At 37.4% G+C, this 21,528-nt stretch overlaps 3 protein-coding genes and 1 pseudogene across 3 annotated transcripts; 2 read left to right on the forward strand and 2 right to left on the reverse strand.

The window, feature by feature from the left end:
* Positions 1-1,474: 1,474 nt before the first annotated feature.
* On the forward strand, positions 1,475-4,047 carry LOC106298281 (5'-nucleotidase SurE-like). Its single transcript, XM_013734383.1, has 10 exons — positions 1,475-1,954; positions 2,046-2,140; positions 2,322-2,389; positions 2,462-2,505; positions 2,597-2,674; positions 2,761-2,914; positions 3,037-3,189; positions 3,316-3,423; positions 3,523-3,588; positions 3,689-4,047. The coding sequence occupies exons 1-10, from the start codon at positions 1,674-1,676 to the stop codon at positions 3,785-3,787; spliced, it is 1,146 nt and encodes a 381-aa protein (XP_013589837.1). The 5' UTR covers positions 1,475-1,673; the 3' UTR covers positions 3,788-4,047.
* Positions 4,048-4,376: 329 nt separating this feature from the next.
* LOC106297913 (putative disease resistance protein At4g11170) lies at positions 4,377-7,944 on the reverse strand. Its single transcript, XM_013734049.1, has 2 exons — positions 7,482-7,944; positions 4,377-5,445 (listed from the first exon to the last, which is right to left on the reverse strand). Exons 1-2 carry the CDS (start codon positions 7,922-7,924, stop codon positions 4,377-4,379), a joined length of 1,512 nt encoding a protein of 503 aa, XP_013589503.1. The 5' UTR covers positions 7,925-7,944.
* Positions 7,931-12,758, forward strand: LOC106296426 (annotated as a pseudogene).
* A 2,675-nt stretch (positions 12,759-15,433) lies between these two features.
* Positions 15,434-17,503, reverse strand: LOC106299290 (disease resistance protein TAO1-like). Its single transcript, XM_013735402.1, has 2 exons — positions 16,956-17,503; positions 15,434-16,648 (listed from the first exon to the last, which is right to left on the reverse strand). The coding sequence occupies exons 1-2, from the start codon at positions 17,429-17,431 to the stop codon at positions 15,541-15,543; spliced, it is 1,584 nt and encodes a 527-aa protein (XP_013590856.1). The 5' UTR covers positions 17,432-17,503; the 3' UTR covers positions 15,434-15,540.
* Between the last annotated feature and the right edge of the window lie 4,025 nt (positions 17,504-21,528).

The following is a 21,528-nucleotide window of genomic DNA, read 5'->3' on the forward strand; positions in this document are numbered from 1 at the left end:
TGTTCAATTTAACTTTACCTTAAATTATTTTTCTTTAGTAAGTATTTGAAATATAAGATTTGGTAATAACATGTACATTTAAGTATTAGTATTAAAAAAATTAAAAACACCTATGATTTTTCTTATGAGAAAATTTTAATAAAGAAAATTTCAAAAGAATATTCTTCAAGTTTTGTTTGTTAAGAAAAACATTTAGACAAGATAACAATGTTCTAAAAAAAAGAAAAAAAAGTTTATATAAAATAAAAATCATAAATATAATAAAATGTTAAAGTCAATAAGTTAAAATAAAATTAATTTGATGATAATAGAAATACAAAAAATGCAATTACTCATTCTAACAAATTACCCATTTTAATAAGTATGATATAAATATTTTACTAAAAATGCATGACGAATATTTCTATATCGGGTTGAGAAATTAAAAACTAAGACTACTTATATAACGGGTTGGAAATTTAAATATAGTTATTATTTATGACCAAAAACCTGTCAAAACAGCTCAAATATTATTTTCACGTATAGATTTTAATTTATGGAAAACATACACATAAACTAAAAATATATATTTTAATTATTATGTGTAATGTCATAGTAAAAAAACACAATACATGAATAAATAAATAAATAAATATATTATATTATTTATAGAAAACAAAAGTATATTTCTAAAAAATGAAACAACGGTTTCTCTTTCTTAGTGGGAACCCAAATGTTATAAATAATTATTTTCAACGCGTATCAAACCCGACCAATGAAAGGCTACTATCATTTTATTTACCATTAGCCAACTCGATAGGGTAAATAAAAATGATATTGATTCAAATATTCACGTGATTTACACTTATATAAATCATTTTACTTTTATTATTAGTGGAATTATGTAACAATAATATATGTATTATGTGATGTATTTTCGTCACTACATAATTTTTGTAAATTATATAATGGTGTACAAAATATTTAGTTACATTGCGTAAACAAAAAAATATTCATCCGGTCGGGCGGGTCCAGCTCTAGTACGAGATGAAAGGAGATGAATAAGAGATGATTGTATATGAGTATGTTTTTATTAGGTGTATATTAAATAAATTATGAGTAAACATGATATTTTTAAATTTTAGTCTGAGTAAAAATATAAATAATTTATATCTTAGAAACAACAGGCTTTAATAAAATTATAATATCAATAAAAATTAAACTTTTTAAATAATAAAAGATTTAAATAGAATTTAAAAATTCCTAGAATAGTAATAATAGATTTTACTAAAATTTTCATAAACCAATACACATAAATTCCCAAAATTTTATAGCTTATATAGAATTTTGTCTACCAAGAACCTCTTTAGTTCGAAAAATTCACTTAAAAGTTTTAGGTTAATTTTTTTACCCAAACATTAAAAACTTAATAATTAGAAAATTGTGCAAAAAAAAAGAAAAGAAGAAAAGATAATTCCTCTCAGTTCTTCTTCGTATCTCTCTCTCTATCTAACGAAACCAATTGTTACAGTTGACAAGTAAATATCTCTCTCTACCAATTAAAGCTTCTTCTCTCTTTCCAAGACATCTCCATTAGACCCGCTCCGTGCCCAAATCTTCTCTCATTAGGGTTACTGATCCATTCAACAACAAACCCACATCACCTGCGTCCCTTGTCTCTCTTTCTCTACGCTATGACCTCAAAAAACAACGGCTTGTCAGCGGCGCTTGTCTCGAATCTCCAGGACGTGCTTTCCAAGAGAAAAGGAGTAGTGGACGATGGATCGGCGGAGGAGCCTCCTTCTACTTCCGATGTTACGGCCAAGGAGGAGGAGGATAAAGAGAGTGATGATGACTCCAGACCCATCGTTTTAGTCACGAATGGAGATGGGATTGATTCGCCAGGTCTCGTCTCTCTCGTTGAGGCTTTGGTTCGTGAAGGGCTCTACAATGTCCATGTCTGTGCTCCTCAAACGTGCGTCCGATCTCTCATCCCCCCCCTTTTGGTAATATTCTTGTTTAAGGTTTCGAACTTTTGGTAAGGCTTGTGAATTGGAATGTGGCAGGGATAAGTCGGCTTCTTCTCACTCTATGACTCCTGGAGAAACCATTTCTGCAAGTTCCGTTGACATCAAAGGTGCCACAGCCTTTGAAGTTTCAGGTTTGTTGATTTGATTGAATGGTTGTTATTACAGTTTTCTAAAGTTTCACGACATTTCTAATCTGAAAGTTGGAGTCTTTGTTGAAACAAGATCCATTGATCTTCTTTAAGTTGTTGGGCTAGTTTAGTGTCTTGATACAAGATGATGTGATACAATACACTCTCTGTTGTTGTGTCTCAGGGACTCCTGTGGATTGCATCTCATTAGGATTATCCGGAGCCCTTTTCGCTTGGTCAAAGCCAATACTGGTTAGCATTTTTTTTAATCATCCCATCATACACTTTTTATTTGGTATCTTTTTCCTTACTTGTTTACTTCAGGTAATTAGTGGAATCAATCAGGGATCTAGCTGTGGTCATCAAATGTAGGTGCTTTTGTCTTTTGTATATAACTGGTTATTCTTTGTCTCCCCATCTCATCTCTGCTATGTGTTTCCTGATGCGAGAATCTTCCAGATTCTATTCCGGTGCAGTAGCTGCAGCTAGGGAAGCCTTGATTTCTGGAGTACCCTCTTTGTCAATATCATTGAATTGGTGAGTTGATGATGAGAATGCCTGTGTGCTGCTGTAGTATATATCACGGGACGTTTAGGCTATACATTTTTGCTTATATATTATAGGAAGAAAGACGAAAGCCAAGAAAGTGACTTTAAGGATGCTGTTGGTGTCTGTTTACCTTTGATTAACGCAACAATCAGAGACATTGAGAAAGGAGTTTTCCCTAAGGATTGCTCTCTCAACATAGAAATTCCAACATCACCCTCATCAAACAAGGTTTGTTTGTTTATCAGAAACTGTCTTGGGTTGGTTTGAATTCTGTATTCTAAGAAGTAAGAACACAATTTTTGCTTGCCAAATGGTTTAGGGAGGCTGACGTTTCATGTACATATGAATAGGGTTTTAAGGTAACAAAACAAAGCATGTGGAGGCAGAGCCCTAGCTGGCAAGCTGTTTCAGCTAACCGTCACCCCGGTGCTGGGAATTTCATGTCCAACCAGCAAAGCCTAGGAGCCCAACTTGCCCAGCTTGGTAGAGATGCTTCAGCTGCTGTGAGTTAACTCCTCCTATTTGAAAATTTTAAACCTCAACTTTGTTCTTTCTATAATCAGTTATTGGTTCAGAGGGTCCAAGATGAGTTGATTAGATACTTATATTAAGATATCTGACAATCTCAGGGGGCTGCTCGCCGCTTTACCACACAGAAGAAGAGTATTGTGGAGATTGAGTCGGTTGGCGTTGCTGGTAAAACTGAGAGCCGTGTTAAGAAATACTTCCGCCTAGAGGTAACAAAAAGTTTGACACCCTTCTCTTCACAAACCCTTTGGATGTTTAGTATGTACCATCGTATTTACAGATTCTGACTACAGTATGTTTATGTGCAGTTTGTGGCCAAAGAACAAGAACATACGGATGAAGATTTGGATATCAAGGCTCTAGAAGATGGTTTTGTAAGTTGTCATTATCATGCTTATCTCTGTTATCTTGAATCTCTAAGGAAAACATACTAGGATTGGTTTTTTTACATACCGACTTTTTTGGTAATGACAGGTTTCTGTGACTCCACTGTCTCTACTTCCAAAAATAGATCCAGAAACTCAAGCCGTGGCGTCAGAATGCGTCTACAAATACCTCAACGCTGATCAATGAAAAAGGGTGATGTGGCCAAAACACTGCCAACACATCTGGTAACTCGATTCTGCGTTTGTTTGTTCGTGCTGTCTTTGTTGTCATTTTAATCCTTTTAGTTTATTTGATCCCCCTAGAACTAGAACTAGAAGTCTGGTGGGGTTGTTTTTGCTGGCTCGTTTGTTTGTTTGTTTGTTTGTCAGTAGCTGTTTGGGAACGCTTACTTTTGTAATTGGCAAAAAGTGTTGGTCTGGTTTTAATGTGAAATGGTTGGCTATAGATTTAACCTTAGTATATATTGAATCATGATAGTGCAGTGATTTTGATTTCATATAATCTGGCAAGCATCTCGTCTCGGTTTTACCTGCTTTGATCTCAGTCCTCCAACGACAACAACCACAGATCATATTTTAGGATAGAAGAAGAAAAATGTATTACATGTTTTGCATAGCTACCACTATCCATGTTCTACAACAGGGGACAACATCACTTTCTTTCCAGTTTATTCTTAGTGTAGCGAGCTATTAACTTATATAACAGAGAAGAAAAAAAATTATATAACAGAGCCATCACTTTCATTGGATGCGGCACATTATCTTCACTTCAATTGTCAAAGCAACATGTGATATGAAGCTGAATGTTCTTCTTCATCTGCTCTGACATATTGTTCCAATTCTATTTGACGTCGTGGAAGGTATTCACCTGCCGCGATGTAGTTTGATACCTGACGGCTACCGTTATCTTGCGATGCTTCAAGCTTGCGCAATGTTATGTTCCAACTCTCTTTGTTTTTATCATATAATAATGAACCAAGCACTTTGAGAGCCAGAGGAAGACGTCCAGCAAAGTGGACAGCACGGATGGATAACCCTTCAAAACCAACAGGAGGGTAAGGCATCTTGAAAGCACAAAGAGAGAACAGTTGAAGAGCTTCCTCATATCTCAGAGACTCCATGTGGTAGATATATTTTACTCCGCAGGAGTTAAGCGTATAGTCGGCCCAAGATATCATGATAACTCTACTCCCAGGACCGAGCCAACGGGAAACCTTCATTGCATCCTTAAGTTGTTCATGGTTAGTATCATGAACACCATCAATTACAAGCAGGACGTGTCGGTTTACAAGAAATGGTTTGATGGCGTCAAAGATGTTATCGGAACACTTTTTGCTTGCAAGATGTTTTAGTAAACTTGGTGAGATGTGGTTTTGGTAGATGTTATTGACATTGCTTAGGAAGCAGTGGTGTTGAAAGTGGTGTGAGATGTCGTTGAAAATACACTCTGTGAGTGTTGTTTTACCGACGCCACCCTCACCCCAAATGCCAACTGTACGGACACTGTCCTTACATTCCAAATCCAGCAATGTATAGACCGTTTTCTTATGACGATGCATCCCAACAAGACCGTTGGAGTCGTCAGATGTGGGAGAAGGCGATTCATTCAACAAAGAATGGTCTGTAAAAGACGTGTCCTGGCTCTCAAGTCCAGCTTCCCCAGACCTAGACAGGCTTTGGGGGATGTGCTTCATATAGGTATCGCTCATCAAGCTCAACTCGCTCGATTCGAGGTGGACTACTGCCTGTCCTCTTCTAGAGATGCGGGACAAGAAGCTGCTAGCTTGACGCGGAGGAGAAGAAATGCTGATGATTAGATCATCGAGCATCTCTGAATCATCCTCCCTGCGAGTTGAGATTACGTTAGGGCTTTTTGCTATCTCTTTTACTCCTCTCACCGTTTTCCGTAAAGATAGAAGCAATGAGTTTTGTATTTGTTTCACAAAAATGAAAGTTTTGTGTTTTCAATGCAACTTCTTAAATTTTTTTACTAATTTAATTTATATTAGTTTATAATCACTATTGAAATAAATTTAACTTTTGTAATTATATTATTAAATAAAAATTACTTTTGGTAATGTAAATGTGAAAAACCTAAAACTTTTATCTTTGTGGAGTGGAAAGAAGTATTAGAGTTATGGTTTAAGCTGGCCAGTGGCCACAAACCGCTAACGGACATAAATACGTCATTCAATTGTCTATAAAGGTCCGAATGACAACATGCATATCAACCGTGGAACAACTGAAATATAATTTTAATAATAACAAAAATATATAGATATACATATATATGCAGATGCGATGCGGTTTGTAAAAAATCGAAATTTGAATCACAAAAATGCTATTAGCCTATTGCAGTTCCACAAATGTTTTATCAATGATACGATCATACAAAATTCACAATGTCCTTTTAGCTAAATAAAAAAATAAAAAAAATTCACAATGTCTGATTCTAAGTTAGCTAAATGATTTTTATTAAAAAAACTCTTACCCAAAGTTACAAATCAATGAAGAAAACCAGGACAATAGTGGAGCAAAATAACACTTAATAACTCTTTCTCAGAACATAAAAATACAATATTTTTTTAAAAAAATTATCATATTTTACTGATTTATAGAATTATTTATTAAAAATATTCTTTTTCGATTGATATATTTTAAAATATGATAGTTAAATTAAAATATCATTTTTACTGTTTGAGATATTGATTAGACTAAATATATGTATTATTTTATTTTATTATTTGATATATAACAGATATGTAACATAAGCTATACACATATACAGTTAGAGCCTTAGAGGTAACTAAGCAAAAAAAATAAATCGCTGTGAAAAAATAAATAGGAACTTGTGTATAGTATATAATATTTATTAATTTGTAATTTTAATATATTTTTATTTATTAAAAAATTGTTTTGTAAAAAATAATATATAATTAGTTTATTAAATTGTATCATATTTTAAAAACTTAACTTGAAATCGAATAATTTTATTACTTTATTATGTTTATTAAATAATAAATTTGTATTCAGACACTTGATATATATATTATAACTAGGTGTCTTCCTGCACCATGTACAGCAAAAAAATTTAAAATATTTTTTAACAGATAAATATAAATTATATTTTAAAATAAAATTTTATTATTATTTTAAATTTTCTTTTTCATATCAATATTTTAATATAAATTTGATTTAATTTGACATAAAAATATATTTAAGAATATGCATGTATATATTTGAAATTATAATCTTAGATAGATTTTTCTATCTATTTATTTTAATTAAATATATTAAATAAATTTGTAAAAGTTGCATAATTACCAAAAATTAAAATTAAACAATATTTATAAAATTTGTAGATATATAAGAAAATAATGATTTTACGATTAAATTTTTATAATTTTCTAAAAAAATTGTATACATTTTTGAAAATTTTAGTAATAAAATTGTATAATTTAAAAATATATAATTAAATTATATTTCAAAATTTATAATGCTATATTTGAATATATTTATTTTAATGATGATTTATGAGTTATTCTCATATTCTAAAAAAAATTCTAAAAATATAAATTGACATTAAATGTAATATATTTGCTATTACCATATTTTAAAAAATTATCAAAAATATAAATTAACATTAAATTCAATTGTCTATGTCATATTAAGCTATAAAATATGTCCTCAATTGATTGATTTGTTTAGTAAAATTGATGTAGAAAAAACACGTGGCAAAGCAAATATAGTATACGGGATAATAATAACATTGAAGCAGGAAATAGTACTGGATTGGGCTATCCTATTATTTTTTCAAAAACACTCGCCGAATGATTATTGCGATTTCCGAGCTTAAGCAACGGTGTGGGAGTAAATTTTACCAGTTTTGAGAACAAAATTTAGGTTCGGATCTCTGCAACCGCTCCAATGCGTTCCTCCAGCGAGTCACAGTCGCCCGAGTTTGTCTCTCTTCATGCCTCCTCAAGTCGTCGGCGAATTTTCCAGTCCAATCCACCGGATCCACTTCGTAGAAAACTGCTTTGACACTCGTCCGATACCTTGAGTGCTCAATGATCTCCGCGAGTACCTTCAAGCACCAGGCGGAAGAGGCGTAGTTCTCTGATATCACAACGACGGCTACGTTTGATTCTCTGATAGCCTTTGCGACCTCCGGTGATATCCTCCCGTCTCTCGCCTCCTGGTTTTGATCATCTTTGTAAGTTGGAATCCGTTTTTGATCCAACGAACGGTAGAGATGGCTCACAAAAGTCCTACCTGTATCCTCCCTTCTAAAACTCAAGAACACCGAGGGAGAATAATCCATGATTACTACTAGATCTTTGAATTTTTGATCGGTAGAATGAGTCGGTCAATGGTATATATTCTAAAAGTCAACAGATTATAATATGATATTGATGACGTGCAAGTATGTAACTACAGGATGGCATTGGCTGGCCTTACTGAACCATGACTTTGATATGATTTGTTATTAGATCTTGCAGATCGATCCTACTGCAAACCTTCTTTCTTGGCCTTATAGAGAGATCCATGGCTTCATCGTCTTCGTCTTCTATCTGGAAGTACGATGTGTTTCTGACTTTCCGGGGAGAAGACACCCGCAAGAACATTGTCAGCCATTTGCACAAAGAACTTATCAACAGGGGAATTGTTACTTTCAAAGATGATAAGAGGCTTGAGATGGGCGACTCTATTTCCCAAGAAATCAGCAGAGCCATCCAACAATCCAGATTCGCTCTTGTGGTTCTCTCAAAGAACTATGCTTCAAGTAGGTGGTGCCTGGACGAGCTCCTGATGATTATGGATCTTCACTTTAAGAAGGAGATGAAAGTCGTCCCCATTTTCTATGGAGTTGATCCTTCCCATGTGAGACATCAGACTGGGAGTTTCACGTTGGACAAGTACCAAGGCTCAGAAATGGCTAACAAGGTCACCAGTTGGAGAGAAGCTCTCACGCAAGTCGCCAGCATAGCAGGCAAGGATTCTTCAACTTGGTAAGTTTTGATGTGATGGTTCTGATGTGTACCATGACCGTATTCTTAATTGTTCTGTGATTTTTTCATATGATAGTGAGAACGAGGCCTCGATGATTGAAGAGATTGTGGAAGGCATTTCAAGCCAGTTGTTTCTAATGCAGCCAATAGATTTCAGTGATCTCGTTGGAATGGACGATCACATGGAACGGCTAAAACCTCTGTTGCGTATTGAATCTGGGGAATGGGAGGCATTGGCAAAACCACCATCGCCAGGTGTCTCTTTAACCGGTTTTCAAGGCTATTTCCAGCTCCTTGTTTCCTTGAAAACGTTTCCAAGATTTGTAGAGAGCATGGCGTCTCGTATCTACGGGGAAAGTTTCTTTCAACCATGCTCTGTCTCTCTGAGAGCTCGAGCGTAGAACTTGGACACCAGGAGATCAAGGCGAGATTTGGGAACCGTAAAGTCTTTGTTGTCCTTGATAATGTGGATGAAATCAAACAGGTACATGCCCTGGCTAAAGATTCTGGCTGGTTTGGTCCAGGCAGTCGAATCATCATAACAACCCGGGACAAAGGCTTGCTTAGTGCATGTGGAGTAAAAACTGTATATGAAGTTAAGTGCTTGGATATTGATGCTTCTCTTAAGATATTTAACCAGTTGGCTTTTGAAGGAGGGTTTCCTCCTTCTGACGTTTATGAAAAACTGTCAATCCGAGCGTCTTGGCTTGCTCAAGGTCTTCCAGCCGCTATTGAAGCTTACGGTTTATTTTTCCGAAGACTGACATCTGTGAAGGAGTGGGACGATGCCTTATGCAGATTCATAAGAGCTCCTGACAAAAATGTCCTGGAGATCTTGAAAACTAGCTATAATGCCTTAGAGGAAGCAGATAAAATTGTTTTTCTTCATGTAGCGTGCCTTTTTAATGGAGAACCTCGCGGGCGGGCCACTACCCTTCTTGATGATGGTGAGCTACAGGGTTGTCTGGGAGTAAAACTACTCGCTGAGAAGTCTCTCATTGAAATAACAGCTGGTGGATATATAAAGATGCATTCTTTGGTAGACCAAACTGCAAAAGCAATTGTGAATCAAGAATCGGCGCAGAGGCCTGGGAATCGAAGAGTTTTGTGGGATCCTTATCAAATTTACAAAGTGCTTGAACGTAAAGCGGTAAGCTCCTACAGTGTTTGTGGCCTGTGTTGTTGTTCTTGGTGGTTTCTGCACTAAGCTTGTCTGTTTACTAACTGGTTTTGTCGTTTTAAATCCCACAGACAAACGAACCAACGGAATGCATGGGGCTACACATGTGTGATATGGTTTTTGGGTTGCATCTTGGTGAGTATCCAAAATACCACCATGATACTCTCAAATTCCTCAAGGTCTACAAGCACCTGGACCATATAAAGACCAAGCTGCATTGCAGTAGTGACGATACCTATCTACTTTCATCGAGGCTAAGGTTACTACATTGGGACGCATTTCCGCTGACAGCCTTTCCTTGCCGATTCTGTCCACTAGATCTTGTTGAAGTCAGTCTTCATCGTAGCAATCTCACAAGCTTCTGGAAACAAACCGTGGTAAAAGCTCTTAAGAGATCAACGCTTAGTACCATGTATCTTCTGGTAATATACGTTAACACAAGTTCCCTATTCTTGTTGAATTATACTGCAGGAGATGCCAAACTTGAGAAGATTGGACTTGTCAGGCTCAGAAAATCTAGAACAACTTCCAGATCTTTCCATGGCCGTTAACTTGGAGGAGCTGATAACTCAAGGATGCAAGAGGCTGAAGAGAATTCCAGAGTCCATCAGTAGCCTTACTAGGCTGACCAAGCTTGATGTCTCATACTGCGATGAGCTCAGTAGTTACCACATCACTATAAGGGAATTGACTGGGCGTTGTCGGCAGGTTGCTTTGTATTTCTATGGTGAAGAAGTGGAAACGGAATACATTAAAACTCTAGCCACTGGGGGGAACATACATATTCAGATGTTGTCGCTTGACGGCAACGCAGATCACCTCTGTTTTAGTACAGAGGAACAGGCACATGATGAATTGTCAAAGGAGCAGCAAGAAGCAGCTCTTGACAAACAACTGTTCCATGGTCTTGGAATGCCTATGTCAGAGTTCCATGGTCATGAATGGATGATGCATAGGGACCAGCCAGTACCTCATGATCATGCCCCGCCAGAGTTTCATGGATTCAGTTCAGTAGACATTACCAGGTTCAACTACAACGGTGATGGTGCAAGCTTCTTCTGTAATAGCCTTTCCATGTTTCCATGCTTGAAGGAGTTAAATCTAATCAACCTAAACATCCAAGTGATCCCAGATGATGTATGCGGCTTGCAATTCTTAGAGAAACTGGACTGGAGTGGCAATGATTTCGAGACTTTACCAGAAACCATGAAGCAACTCCCTAGGTTGAAATACATCAGCCTTTGTAACTGCAGAAGACTTAAAGCATTGCCTGAACTAGTTCAGTTGGAGATAGTAGTTCAGTTGGAGATAGTCAAACTCTCAGGCTGTATGAACCTCCAATCACTGTTCAAAACATCTCATGCTGAACAAGACTGGGGCAGATGGCAATTGCGTGAGCTTTGGGCTGACGACTGCAACAACATTCAGTCAATTTCAGATCAGCTTGGGCGTTTTACCAAGCTATCATATGTAGATCTTAGTAGCAATGACTTTGAGACATTGCCATCAAGCATCAGAGATCTTTCCTCTTTGAGAACTCTCTGCCTTAATAAGTGCAAGAAACTCAAGTCGATAGAAGGGTTCCCATTGTGCCTCAAGTATCTCTACGCACATGGCTGTGAATCCCTGGAAACTATTTCCTTTCCTTTGAACCATTCTATAAAACACCTTGATCTTAGCCATTGCTTCTTTTTAAAAGAGGAAGAACATCTGGTCGCTCAGTTTCTTACCGAGGGACAAAACGAAGAGGTATGTTTACAGCCTTTGTTACACACATCATGAACTTGATCATCTCTTACCTTTTTTGATGTTGTTTTCTTCCTTCAATAGGATTCACCGAGGTTCGCTTGCTTTCCTGGAACCGAGGTGCCCAGTTACTTTGATACAATAGGGACAGGGAAGGCCTATACAACTGGCTTACCCTGGCCAACCCCAAAACTGGTTGGTTTTGATGTATGTATTGTGATTGCTTGCGAGAGGGGCTTTCATATACAATTCTCGCCACTTTCTTATGACTATGATTGGAATTATGAAAGGTACTTTCATTTGTACCTTCAACCAGATCTCTTTCATTACCAGGACAGTAGTTATCATAGTACTGAAGAAGAAGAAGGTGGTAAATCAGATCACCTGATTATCATCCGCGGGGTAAAAAACATAAGCAGCTCAATCAATAATTTCGGCATCCAATCCAACCTGCAACTATCGAAGGAGGTTAAGTGTCCCTCCGCGGAGATAAAGGCTTGTGGATTTAGCTTGATTTGGGAAAATGACGTGAGAGACAAGACTAAAACCAAAAAACAACAGACCTCTGGATACTCTTCTCTCTTAGAATTTGAAAAGTTGAAGAAAACTTCAACATTCTTTAGTTAGGTCAGTCAAAACCCATATTGGTTGTGTCTTGTGTGCACTATTTGAAGTTTGGTTAAGTTAATTTCGGGAATTTCATCTCCAACCAGCAAAGTCTAGGAGCTCAACTTGCCCAGCTTGTCAGAGATGCTTCAGCTTCTGTGAGTTAAAGCTTCCTATTCAGAAGTTTTTAACCTCAACTTTGTTATTTCTATAATCACTTGTTGGTTCCGAAGGTCCAAGGTTACTTAATTAGCATCCTATGAGATTTCATGGGGGGAGGGGGGTTGGGGTGAAGAAGCTTGTGAAGACATGAGTGTCTTGGACAGAAAACCAAGCTGTGTCTCTGGTTAGGGCACGAATCTGAGAAGGAAAGAAGTTGTAAGACTATTTTTGAAGAACTGTGAAGCATCTCACTCAAGGCAACTCAAAGAACAAGAAGAACCAAGAACTGAAGCAGATTCTGAGGTAGTGCCTGAGCCAGTTTTTAAGACATATTTGGTAAGACCTTGATAGTGACTACGTGCAGATCACTGTGATATTGTATTTTCTCATTGCAAAGATTGTATTTTCATATCACCAACAAGCATCTTGTCTCAGATTTTAATATTATTTCTTTGAGCTCAGTCCTTTAATGTCACCAACCAAAAATCACAAAAGTGTTTCAACCTTTTTAAAACTTCCAACAAACCTTAGTATTATCCAAGTTTTAACAGGGATAGTACTGCCAGTCTTATCGACTAATGAACAACATTAACGTAACGAGCTATCAATATAGAGATAACAGGAATACAATCACTTGCATTGTAACTGGCTCATCGACCATATCTACGATTGAGCTGAGAACATGATCCACCCTTTTAATTTTCAAAACAATATGTGATATGAAGGTGAGTATTCTCCTTCATCTGCTCCTACATATCGTTCCAATTCTGCTATCTGATGTTTTGAAAGGCGTTCATATGCTCCAATGTAGCTAGATACTTCACTTGTACTGTTATCTTGTGATGCTTGAAACCTGCGCAATGTACTTTTCCAACTCTTTTCGTCTTTACCACATAAGAACGAACCTAGTACTTTAAGGGAAAGAGGAAGACGTCCAGAGAAGTGGACAGCACGGACCGAGAACCGTTCAAAACCAATCAGAGGGTAAGTCTTCTTGAAAGCGTATTTAGAGAAGAGTTGAAGAGCTTCCTCATATCTCAGACAATCAACCTTGTAGACAGGGAATCGCTACCTTCAAAGATGATAAAAAGCTTGAGATGGGCGACTCTATATCCCAAGAAATCAGCAGAGCCATCCAAGAATCAAGATTCCCTCTTGTGGTTCTCTCAAAGAACTACACTTCATCTAGGTGGTGCCTGGACGAGCTCCTGATGATAATGGATCTCCACTTCAAGAGGGGGATGAAAGTCGTCCCTGTTTTCTATGGAGTTGATCCTTCTCATGTGAGACATCAGACTGGAAGTTTCACGTTGGACAAGTACCAGGGCTCAGAAATGGCTAACAATGTCACCAGTTGGAGAGAAGCTCTCACTCAGATCGCATGCATAGCAGGCAAGGATTCTGCAGCTTGGTAAGTCTTACCACCATCAACTTATTTAACAAAAAAAACATGATGTTGAAATGTACGACATGATATATCTATGTAAACGTTTATAATTGCTCTGAAATGTTCCATATGCTAGTGAGGATGAGGTATCAATGATTGAAGAAATTGTTGAAGACATTTCAAATCAGTTGTTAATTATGCAGCCAGTAAAGTTGAGCAATATCGTAGGAATGAACATTCACATGGAGAGATTGAATCATCTATTGAGCATGGAATCTGAGGGTGAGGTTTTTATGATAGGAATCTGGGGGAAATATGGTGTTAGAATTTGAAAGCAATATCTGAACTGATTCTTACTTATTGCTTGAATAAAAACAACGTAGAAACAAAGAATTTAAAGCATACGAGACTAGCTAGACTCTAGGAACAGAATAACAACTTCTAGTCAGTTTCCTACAAATCAGGAACTGCTTATTGACTCAGAAACAACTCAAAAGACTGCTAAAAAAACGCATGACCAAGTAACTTGTTGACTAAGCAACTTATTCTTCACTCTTCAGATGGGAGGCATTGGTAAACGTTTCAAAGATTTATAGAAAGCATGTTGTCTCCTATCTAATGGAAAGGTTTCTTTCAACTACACTAGGTCTCTCCATGAGAAGAAGAAGTTCCGGGGTGCAGAACTTGGACCCCATGAGGTGAAAGTCTTTGCTCAAGACACGAGCTGGTTTGGTCCAGGCAGTCGAATAATCATCACAACAAGGGACAAGGGCTTGCTCAATTCATACGGAGTTAGAACTGTATATGAAGTCAAGTGTTTGGATACCGATGATTCTCGTAAAATATTTAACCAGTTAGCGTTTGAAGGAGGGTTTCCTCCTTCTGAGTGTTATGATAAACTGTCAATCCGAGCATCTAGGCTTGCTGAAGGTCTTCCATGCGCCATTAAAGCTTATGGTTTATTCTTTTGAAGGATGATGTCTCCCAAGGAGTGGGAAGACGCATTATGTAGGTTTGAAAGAACTCCTCATACAAATGTAGCAGAGATCTTGAAAATTAGCTACGACGGCTTGGAGGAAGCAGATAGGAGAGTTTTTATTCATGTAGCATGCCTCTTAGTGGATGAGAACCTCTCCAGCGGGCCGTTATCCTTCTCATGACGGTGAACTACAGGGTCGTCTAGGACTAAGAATTCTAGCTGAGAAGCCTGTCATTGAAATAACAGATGGTTGTAGTGAAAATATGTACACGAACTACCGGAGATCATTAGATCAGCTGGAAAGGACTCGTAGCTATTGTGTTAGAAGTCCCTAATTTAAGTGATACTGGAACAAAACTAATATTACAATCGTGTAGTGTATAATATTTTTAAATCTAGCTAATTATGTCATTACAGATGAACGATTTTACGGTTAATAATTTTATTTATCTTCTGAAGATTCACTTTTAGATACATTATTTTGAGCCGCAAAACTCAGACATCTCAGTGATGAACCCTTAATTAAAGGGTTGGATAAGAATACTTTCACAAATAACCATATTACCTAGATGATACTCTTCCCCTCAAGTTCAAGGGAGTAATGGAGCGAGGATAGCCGAAACAAGAATTTGAAATTGATTTTAAGGATGTTTTCCGTTATTCGAAATTCTTGAAAAGCATAGATGTGTTTTACACAAACGGTAATGAAATTCTTATTTGATTTTACATGATTTCATACAAACAATACAGTGCAACTGATATCATACAATATAGATATAGATAAAGATGTTTTAATGGATATATAAAGATTGTGGTAGGAAGAACATGCAGTGTGAGGGTATGCCTTGTGGGCTAAGCTTCAATAGTTCTACAATGGCTTAATATTCTTCTTTTTCTCGTGCATCTTCACTTCATGTTCCCTGTCCCCTTTGGTTCGACCATGTGGTACGCCCTGGACGTTAATCTTTAATAGTTGGAGAATGGCTTTATCTTGTTTTGCTTCGAGACTCTTCACTTCGCTTTCCCAGTCCTCTTTGGTTTTGCCACATAGAAAAGAGCCGAGTAGCTTAAGGCCCAAAGGAAGACAGCCGGTTAGCTTGACTGCACGGACTGAGAGCTCTTCAAAATTTGCAGGTGGATACTGTTTCTTGAATGCACATTGGCTGAAGAGCTCAAGAGCTTCATCATATCTCAGATAATCCACTTCGTAGACATGTTCAACTCCACAAGCTAAAAGTAAATTCTTGTCTTGTGTGGTTATAATAACTCTACTTCCTGGACCAAGCCAACTCACATCCTTCATGATCTCCTTTAACTGTTTGCTATTCTCAACGTTATCAACTATGACCAGAGCTCTTTTTTGGTGCCCAAACAATGTCCTTTTATCATCAGAGCCCAAGTCGGAACTCGTCTGTAATGCTTTTCGTTTCAGACCTCTTGGAGAAGGAAGCTTTTCCATTGAGCCTGATGATGAGGAAGCACGGCTGACGATGCCTTGATCGTGAATGTTCTTCGAAGTCTTAAGTAAGTAATGATCTTGAAATGAATTCTGGTAAAGGCTGCTCAGAATACTTGTTTTCCCAATTCCCAGAGTCTCTGAGGTGTCAAGAAAGCAGTGACTTTGAAAAGCTGGGGACAACTTCTGGTGAATAAACCTGGCAATAGTAGTTTTGCCAATTCCTCTGACCCCTGAAATGCCAACCACTCTAGTTTCTCTAGTAGAATGTAATTCCAAGAGCTTATGCATCAGTTCTTTGAGACGATCCCTGTTAACTATGCTATTGGATGAGTCAGATATGATTGCCATAAGCTTGTCGGAATTAGAGACTAGCCGCCGACCTGAAGAAGTTTTCTTTGCAGTTGACAAGTTTTCTACAACAGATTTTCCTGGAAGCAACTCCTTCTGAAGAGGAGATTCAGACAACAAACCAGACACGTGACGCGTAATTTCGCGAACCAGCTTCGAGTCATCCTCCCTGTCAACGTAAATTATTATGCGGAGTAGACAAAGATTAAAACGAATCATTAGTTCTCAAATTTCAACCACAATCTTTATGCATACAATATGAATGTTTGAATTTCTAATAATAAAGTGTAGACGTAAATACAAATGTTTAAATTATCTTTTTCCTTCTACCTGTCTTGATTATTTATATCAGTGATGATTATTGATATTTATAAGGAAAATTAAGTAAATGATGCTTGGAGATGTTAAATGCCAAAAGTTTAGAAAAAAATCAAGGAGAAGGGAAAATAGCCAAGAAAAAAACTGCAATGGCGTACGAATCATGAGAGGAGAAGCCAGGTTTGTTGGTCAAGTTGCTCAAAGCCTCTCTCCATCTCTCCAACGTCTGTGGATTCTCTTGATCATGTCTCTTAAATTCCTCCCCGAATCTGCCTCTCTGGTGTCTAACATCAGAAGAATCTACCTCGTAGAAGACAGGTACCACGGCAGTCAATTTATTTCGAGCATGACTCATAATATTGACTAGCTCGTCCAGGCACCATACCGAAGCAGCGTAGTACTTAGATAACACAACTACTGCGACTTTAGACTCTGAAATTGCATGGAGAAGGGAAGGTGAAACCTGCCTCCCTCTATCTTTCTCCTCCTCCACCTTCTTGTCATCTAAAAAAATTTGTATGCCCTTTCCAGAAAGCTCGCGATGGAGATGGCTAACAAAACCTTTACGCACGTCTGGGCCTCTGAAACTCATAAACACCTGAAAACGGGATACACGATCAATACCAGTACTCATGATTATTGTGCAAGAAAATTAGAAATGTATGGACGGGCTTGATAAGATGATCTCCACTCTAATTTTGTTCGAGTTTTGTTTGAGACGTTACTTGCACGTTCATTATTGCCTCTCTGACGTCAAAACCACAAAAAACTTTCTCATGTCAACCGCGTACGGGGCCCACTTAAATTTGACTTGTGAAAATAAAAATTGTGGCTTCTTAATTATGCAATAATAAAGGATAAGCATAGACTGAGATGGGTTACCATCAAAGACAATGTCGTTGCAATTTATATTTCATCGTGTTCCATGGAACAGAGTCAAAGACTAAGCTGTATTTATTGATGTTGTCAACATCTTGAACATTTCATAAAGGGTATCTTAGTCTTCACACGTCCCATGAGTTCTTGTGATCAAAGGTTGAGCCAAAATTATACTCGTTCATCCATAAAATGAGTAACTGAGATTTAACTGGGTTCGTAAGATCAGTGTTTAGGAGTTACCCATCCTTAGACACTATAGCAAAACCAGAATATCTATTAACTGCAAAAAAAAAAAAAACTTTTTGCCCAAACTATCGTGTTGAAAGCAAGTATAGGTCCAAAGCCCTACTGCAAGTTAAATCTCCTTCGCGCCTATCAACATAAGTTTGAAGTTATAGATCTAAGTAATCTAAATCAAAACATTACTGAACTAGAGCTCAATTCAAATGCACATTCAAACTACATTGGAGCAACATATGTTCATTCAAAGGGGCATATCTCACTAACCAAAAAGAAATAAGCAACTAAACTAGTTGGCCTGGATTCCTAACTCAATAGAGTTCCAAGGTCAAGTGAAATCATTTCAACTAAGCAACTAAACTAGTTGTCCTGAATCCTAACTCAACAAAGTTCCAAGGTCAAGTGGAATCATTTCAAAAGCTACACATACCAGAAAGTTATGAAATTTACAAACCAGAAGTTCTCCAACCCATGTGATTGTGAGTACCAGTTCACTGAAGTGAATTTCATCCAACCATGAAGTAGCATGCACCAAAGCCAACTGTGTACTTCAAGATTGATTTCTTAGCTATCTAATAAGCCCAAAGCCAGAAGAAATATCCACTAAACACTCAAGCTGTGACTCATTCTTTAAAACGGGCCAGACTGGTTCTCGGCTTGCCTTTTTCAGAATCTCAGTGGTTTGATCACTTGTAAACCCGAATATGGCGACCAGGAGATTCTTCAAACCTCTCAGGAGACACATCCTACTATCCACACAAACTCAATATCATCCTACCATGTACCCAAAACATATGATCAAGAAGATCTTCACATTTGTCAACTTACTATTTAGGGATGCATTCACACTTGAAGACATTGAAGACCAACGACTCCTTTCCTTTCTGTTTATGAACAAATTAGAGGGTCCACTTTCCATCCATAAAGTTCACAAGAAAATCACTTATCTCCTTAAGTTCTTAAGATACAAGCTAAGACCTTCCAATACTTAATTAGACCGATTCAAGACTATCGACTAGTATTCAATTCCTCTGATTTTTTCTTATGTTTTCTAGCTTTATACCCTTGTATCTGAGACAATATAACCTCCTCTTAATCAAAAGGTTCGCCCTAAAATCCTCTCAGACACGAGAATCGAGGTGTCCTTGAAACCACCATTTCTTGACGCCGGCGGGGTCTCAACCCGCCGGCGTCGAGCTCCTCTCTCTCTCTTGCTCCCGTCCTCGTCTCTCTTGCGTTTCCTCAGATTTTTTCGTCGTTTTAGTCACCGCCAAAGCTTTCGTCGACAAATCTCTCCGGAGAAGGCTTTCCGTTGAGAGTCAAAGCGGTTGGCCTTTCATTTACGGACCGGGCTTCACCGGATCCGAATCTTCTTGGGGGGCTCCCCTTTCCACTTCATCCGCCGTGTTTTTCACCAACTTCAAACGCTGTGCTTCATCATTTCCGCTCCTCACCATCGCTGACTCTCAAATCTGCGAGTTTCTACCTCTAGCTGGGGTGAGCAGCGTTTGTTCCTACGGATATGGGCTTCTCAAGTCAGATCCGCCGCCGTACTCGCCGCTTGAAACCTCTGTTCTCTCGTCGCAGCTCCACTTTTCTCACCGAGAAAGCCTTAGCGGCAGACGACCTCCTCCACATCGCTGTAGCTCGTATCCACCGAACTGGAGGATGGTATCAGCTTTGCTCCCCTCACTGGACTCAACCCGTCTTGCCGCCGGCTGTCGTGCTCATTCTGTTGCGTATCTTCTTCACCGGCGATGCCACTCTACTGTTGTCACTCTCGCGGAGTTGGGCCAAAACAATTTGCTAGTGGGTTTGATAAGCCTATCTGCCTTTAACTTCAGCCCAGTTTCACAGCCTAATAATCAATGGGGGATCTTGGTCTTTTTGGCTATTTTCCTGAAAATTTTTGATGGATTCATCAAGATTTTTACAGAAACTGAATAGCTTTCACGTGATTATCTCTTTTTGTCGAAGAGTCTATCTTTTGTTCATTTACCGGTGGATTCATCGGGCTCATCACCATCACCATTTGCCTCCTCTTTGTGGAGTGCTTTCCCTCCAATCTTTGAATGGAGGTGTCTTTCCATATCTATAGCCGTTTTGTTATCTTGTGTAGCGGTTCGTTCGGGGCCTGAAGATACAACGGATTTCGTCTCGACGATATTTCGAGGTGCGGATTGGATGTCAACGTCACGATATACGGTGACTATTTCTCAAGGTTTCGACAATGTCGTAAACTTTGTATTGACGCATCCGAGCGTTGCTCTGGATTCGCTGTCCTACTATCTTAGAGCTTTTGCTAATTTTTATGCTGTATTGTCTTCTGTTTGGAGAGTTCTAAACAACTTTCCTTTTAATTGTAATTTGGATTTGGATGTTTAAGTATGAATGAAAGTGGTGTTTCAAAAAAAAAAAAAAACCTCCTCTTAAGTGTCCATTTATACTCACCTTTCAATCATCAAATTACTATACAACGTAGTTTTTTTTAAAATAATGTTCTTTGAGCTGTTCTTTAATTCTAAGTGTGAGAAGTATTTTCAATCTCTAGGATTCATGGTTCATAGCTAGGTTTTATTTTGTGTGATTCAGTAGCCCGTGTCCATCACAAATTGAGAGTCATTCATCCCCCATAGTTTGTGGGAGTCAATAATCCATTTAAGACCATCTTCACCACCATCTTTCCAACTTTCGCTGCCTCTGAATCATCTTATCATCAAGTGATCTAAGCACCGGAGTGATTCCGTGCCCGCATCACAAACCCGTTACAATTGACTTTGTTAGAAATTGTTTACCCTCTTAAGACAATAATTTTGATATCAATTGTTTAATCCAATTTTGAATACTTATTATTTGCTCTTCATAGGCTTTTTAGAATATACTTGAATATGAGTTCATCTCTCTAATATTCTAAATTTATAATTTTATAATCATCTCATATTTTAGCCACTATTTTATGTCCAACTCGTAAAGACATTTGAAAAAAACAAACTAATCTGTTAACTAATATCAGCTTATAACATATATTTTAAAATGATTGCAAACTACGTTAGTTATCGGGAAATTTGTCAAATATGACTCAAAACTTGATTTTAAATACAAAACTATACCCAAACTTGAATCAAATGCAAAACTAATCTAAAAACCCTGTGAAATTACATCAAACCTCTTATGACCAAACAAAAAACATAAATCATTTTTACGAATATAGCACTGGAAAGTCGTCTGAGTCTTCAGGATACTGTAATTCGTCTAGACGACTTCCAGGGAAGTCTTCTGGTGTAGTTGATCTTAAAAATAATTTATAAAATTTAAAAACAAATACTTTGACAAGTGAAAAATTAAAATCATGTATTTTTTTTTGAACACCTAGAAATCATGTAATTATAAACAGTTTTAAATAATATAAATTAAAATATAATAAAATTGAATAGTTTTCAACATAGATGAGTGAAAATAGTTAATCATGATATTCTTTGGCTTAGGGTTTGATAACATATGTTGTAGTATTGTATGCATTCTTAGGGTTAGATTTTGGAAAGCTTAAATGTTTTTTTGAAAAATTAATATTTTACTTATATCTGTTTATTTTTGTGTATAGTAAACACTTTT

The sequence above is a fragment of the Brassica oleracea genome, chromosome C6 (assembly GCF_000695525.1).
Source record: "Brassica oleracea var. oleracea cultivar TO1000 chromosome C6, BOL, whole genome shotgun sequence".
NCBI classification, from domain to species: domain Eukaryota; kingdom Viridiplantae; phylum Streptophyta; class Magnoliopsida; order Brassicales; family Brassicaceae; genus Brassica; species Brassica oleracea.